Below are 4603 nucleotides of genomic sequence, written 5' to 3' on the forward strand. Positions count from 1 at the left end.
TGTGACACGCGATTTATCGTCATGGAAGTGGACACTTCCGTGATGATAATTTTGGTAATGTCATGGAACACTTCTACGACAGCACAGGTATGACTATCTTGATTCTGTCATAAAATTGTCATGAATGTACATGCATGACAGAAAACGTGACCTACTGTGACAAACACGTATCATCACGAAAGTGTATTTTTTGTAGTGGTATTATTGACCATGCTCTTAGTGAGGTAGCTAGTATATCATAAACGACTAGCTAGTATCAGACTAGCCACGGTGGGAGTAACTTCAGCAGTAACACCAACTCCAACTCAGCAAACTTGCTTATGTGGCAATAAGTTAATGAGGAGGGAGATAGTTTGAGTAACTGATATTTATTGTAGCATCACATGTCCCAATGCAATATGAGTCTGTAACCTAAGAAATGAAGCTCTGCATGACACTACACTTATGTTACTACCCACTATGAAGGTAGTAACATATATAGTCTAGGGATACGTGTATGTTACCAGTGTACTACTCTCCATTGTGGCTAGCTAGTCTCATACTCCCTCCTTTCCGGTTTAATCAGCTAGGCTGGTTGTAATGGTATTATCATAAGCGGTATCATGCATGCCAACTAGACTTTCTGGATGATGTGGCACACAAGAGAGGATGTGGTATCATATCATGATACCGTGTCATATTAAATGTTGTACTACTACTTTGTGTGATTAGTAAGGCAACCTAAGATGTTAACTTATGATACTATGCATTACGGAAGTAGCTAGTATCCTAGCTACACTATCATATATATGCATGATACTACTAGTATATATATATATATATATATATATATATATATATATATATATATATATATATATATATATATGTATATATATATATATATGATACTCCCCATTACAACCAGCCTTATAGGGCTCAATTCAAAAATCTCACCAACCAAGGTAGATGGTGAGTGGTGGAATACCTTTTGTAGTTTGCAAGAACACCCAATTAATGCTTTTGTTTTCCTCAAAAATTTATGTTTTCCAATGTATTATTGCAATACACGCATGCATATATAAAGTACATGCATTGGTCAACTTTCTCTTAATACTTGCATGCAATGATTTAATGCACCTTGGAATCTGGACATGTGATGGGGAACAACCAAATTGAGCCTTATAAAATGGAAAAACTAAAATTTTGAGATAAGCCTATAAACCGGAAAGGAGGGAGTATATATGCATAATACTAGTATATGATTGGCAATACCTCCGTAATGCGCGCATGCATAGTATCATGAGTTAGTATATTAGGTTCCTTATTAATTACCATGCATGACACAAAGTAGTACAACATTTAATATGATACGGTATCATGATATGATACCACACACCCTCTCTTTCATCATTTAACTATGTGCCACATCATCCAAAAAGTCTAGTTGGCATGCATCATACCGCTTGATACTCCCATATTACGACCAGCCTTATAAGGGTGGCCATAACGGGGGTATCATAGCCGATATCATGCACCCGGGAATAGAAAATATGATGATATGGCAAAGAAGCAGTAACATAGGTAGATACCGTAACATATATATATAGGATGGATCTATTCTAATAACACCCTTAAGAGCTTATTCGGCTAACAAAAAAGCTTATTCTGCTAACACACCTCCCACCTGCGCTCGGTCAAACCCCACCCCGGGGAAACTCCCGCACCATCCCCGCCCACTCCCCCACCTACCCACCTTCTTCTCCCTGCGGCGCACATCCCCACTCCCCACGCCCTCGCCTCACCTTCCTCCCGTGGCCAACTCCTACCTCTCCCACCGCGCAGGCCCGCCCAGCCCCGTCGGCATCCCCCCGCGCAGCCCCACCCCCCACGGCCACACGCCGCCCCGCCTCCTCTTCCTCGCGACCGAGGCCGCCCTGCCTCCTCTTCCTCCCGCCAGGCGCCGCCCCGCCTCCTCTTCCTCCCGGCCGGCGCCGTCGCGCCTCCACTTCACCACCCCGTCCACCGTCTTCCCCTCGTCGTGCGCCCCCGCATCTCCCATCAACGCCTCCCTCCCACCTACCCTCCACCTTTCACTGCCGGTGCCGCTCAAGCGCCCGTCCAACTCCCTCCGTTGACGGATCCCCCATGGCCCCTTCCTTCCTCTGCGCGCCGCCGCTCCGGGTCGCGGCCACCGCGTTCCACCATCAATTGCACGGGAGCAGCGCGGCCCCTCCCCCCTCACGCGTGGTGGCCGGATGGCAGGGCCGGCGAGGTCCTGCGTGTCAGAGACGGGAAGGAGCGGCTCCCGCGGCCTCCTCTACCAACCATCATGGGCGGATCCGTCGATCCTGCGACCTCCTCTGTCGTTGGACTCGCCGGCCCACGACCCCCTCCTCCCCTCTATTTCCTCTCCTCGATGGGAGCACCGGGCATCACCACCCCCTGCCGGATCCACGAGATTTGGCCGGAACCGCTGCCATCGGCCACCGGAGCTGGATCCTGCAGCCCCATCCAACTCTCCCTCCTACTGTGAGGCCACCATCCATGGGCGACCTCGTAGCAGCACGACCTCGCCTCCACCTACATCCCTCCCGTCCCCATCGGAGGCAGCGGCGGGGCTCCCTGCGCTGACTGCATGCAGCGTGCAGTTCTCCCCACGGGGGCGTGCAGCTCAACCAACAGACGCGTGCAGTTCAGTAACCACGGTGCTGCTGTCGACCACCCCCCGTTCGTGCAGTTAGTTTGGCTATGAAAATTATGTGTATTTTCATTTTTCTCACGGGCGCAGCTCCCTTTTCTTTTTCATGCTATTAAATTTTCTCAGGAGTGCAGTCCAGTCGTCCCCAGCTTGCAGAGCGCCGGGGCAGGCGATGCAGTTTGGTGCACGTGGCCTTGCAGTTGGCTTTTGGATTTGCAAGTTGACGCCTTGTGCGCTTCACCGACGAGGTGCAGCCTCAGTTCTGCTCAACCAGTGATGAAGTCCCGCTGGGTTAAAAAAAGTTGCTGACTTTTATGTTAATTGTGTGTACAACCTGTGTAAAAGAATTGCAAGGCCAAGTTCGTTATGAAAAATTATGCTTAGATGCGGTTCAGTGTAAAATCCTATGTGGTTCGCTTGGTAAAACCAGAAAAAAGAGAACAACTCAGGAAGAAGTCCACTTCTTTTAGAAAGTAGTCACTAGGTTTTGCCGCGGGGTTTATTTTCACCAACGAAAATGAAGTTCTCTTGTGTTAACCATGGGGTTCACTAACTTTGACCATGCGGTCCACATAAGCTAAAGAAGTTAAGGAAAAGATAGAAAAGTCATGCGGTTCACTAACTTTGACCATGTGGAACACCTAAGCTAAAGAAGTTAAGAAAAAGACAGAAAAGTCATGCGATTCACTCGTAGAAAAAAAATGATGTCCTTATTTCTCGATATTGCAGTACGGTTTTCGTCTCATGTAGTGTCGTTGCTCGTCGAATGCAGTTTGGTTCATCTGAATTGAATACAAAATTACACAAAAATATTAAAAAGAAACCATGCAGGTCTCTTGCCTATGTGATGCAGTGCGAATTTCCATCCGAAGCAGTGTGTTTTTTGGCGTTCATAAAAAAATGACAACAAAAACTCACAAAAAAGCTCATGTGAGAAAATTTACGCCCGATAAGACAAATCATGAAGTTCGCTTGACTGTCTGATGTAGTGCGGTTTTCTGTCCGAAACAGTGCGTTCTTCTGTCTGATGCAGTACGCACGTCGGTTTTGGTGTCGAGAAAAAAACATAGTATCCGCATTTTAGTAATTTTAAAACTGCTCTAAACCGTAAGGAATTAGAGAGCGTGTTCTACATGAAAAAGTTGCGCCTCGTCGATATCTTTCCGACGATGTATCATTTGCATCATTCCGGCGAGCGGTTTGGAAAAATTTACTAAAAAACGACCGCTGCCACTCGTCGTTCGCTGCATGATTTTCGAAATTAACTAAAAACCGTAAGGAATCTAAAAAACGTATCAACATATGAAAGTTGCGCCTTGTCCGTAGCTTTCCAACGGCGTATCACACGCCTCGTTTCGATAAACGGTTCAAAAACTAGAGCGAAAACAGTACAAAAAATTGATTTTTTTGAAAAATAGAGTTCCGCGATTTAGTAAATTTGTAACTGCTCTTAAACCGTAACGAATTAGAGAAAAGAATAGATATGAAAAAGATGCGTCTCGACGATATGTTTTCAACGGTCTATCATTTGCTTCATTCCGACGAGCGGTTTAGAAAAAACGCGAAAAACGCTCGCTGCCACACGTCGTACGCCGCACCATTTTTAAAACTGCTCTTAAACCATGAGGAATCTCGAAAAGTGTTTAACATGGCGAAATAGCGCCTCATTCATAGTTTTTCAACGGTATATTACACGCCTCGTTACGATAAACGGTTAAAAAATTAGAGCAAAAAAGGTGCCGAAAAAACAGAGCGTGCAATTTTTTTGCGACGGGAAGTTCACTCGCCTGAGTACTGTAGCACACTTGGTTCAAACAATGACGTGCACTTGCGTTGAGCGTGCAGTGCAGAAGTGTTATCAGAATAGTTATAGGGATTGACTATTCGTCACCCTGGGTGAGTAATAGTTATTCTTCACCCCCC

The 4603-nt window shown here is 46.0% G+C and overlaps 1 protein-coding gene across 1 annotated transcript; it reads left to right on the forward strand.

Annotated features, from left to right (window-relative positions):
• Nucleotides 1-1730: 1730 nt before the first annotated feature.
• LOC123100263 (uncharacterized) lies at nt 1731-3082 on the forward strand. The gene is made up of 2 exons (XM_044522213.1): nt 1731-2687; nt 2807-3082. Exons 1-2 carry the CDS (start codon nt 2238-2240, stop codon nt 2987-2989), a joined length of 633 nt encoding a protein of 210 aa, XP_044378148.1. The 5' UTR covers nt 1731-2237; the 3' UTR covers nt 2990-3082.
• The last annotated feature ends 1521 nt before the right edge of the window (nt 3083-4603 follow it).

The sequence above is a fragment of the Triticum aestivum genome, chromosome 4D, assembly GCF_018294505.1.
Source record: "Triticum aestivum cultivar Chinese Spring chromosome 4D, IWGSC CS RefSeq v2.1, whole genome shotgun sequence".
Taxonomy (NCBI): domain Eukaryota; kingdom Viridiplantae; phylum Streptophyta; class Magnoliopsida; order Poales; family Poaceae; genus Triticum; species Triticum aestivum.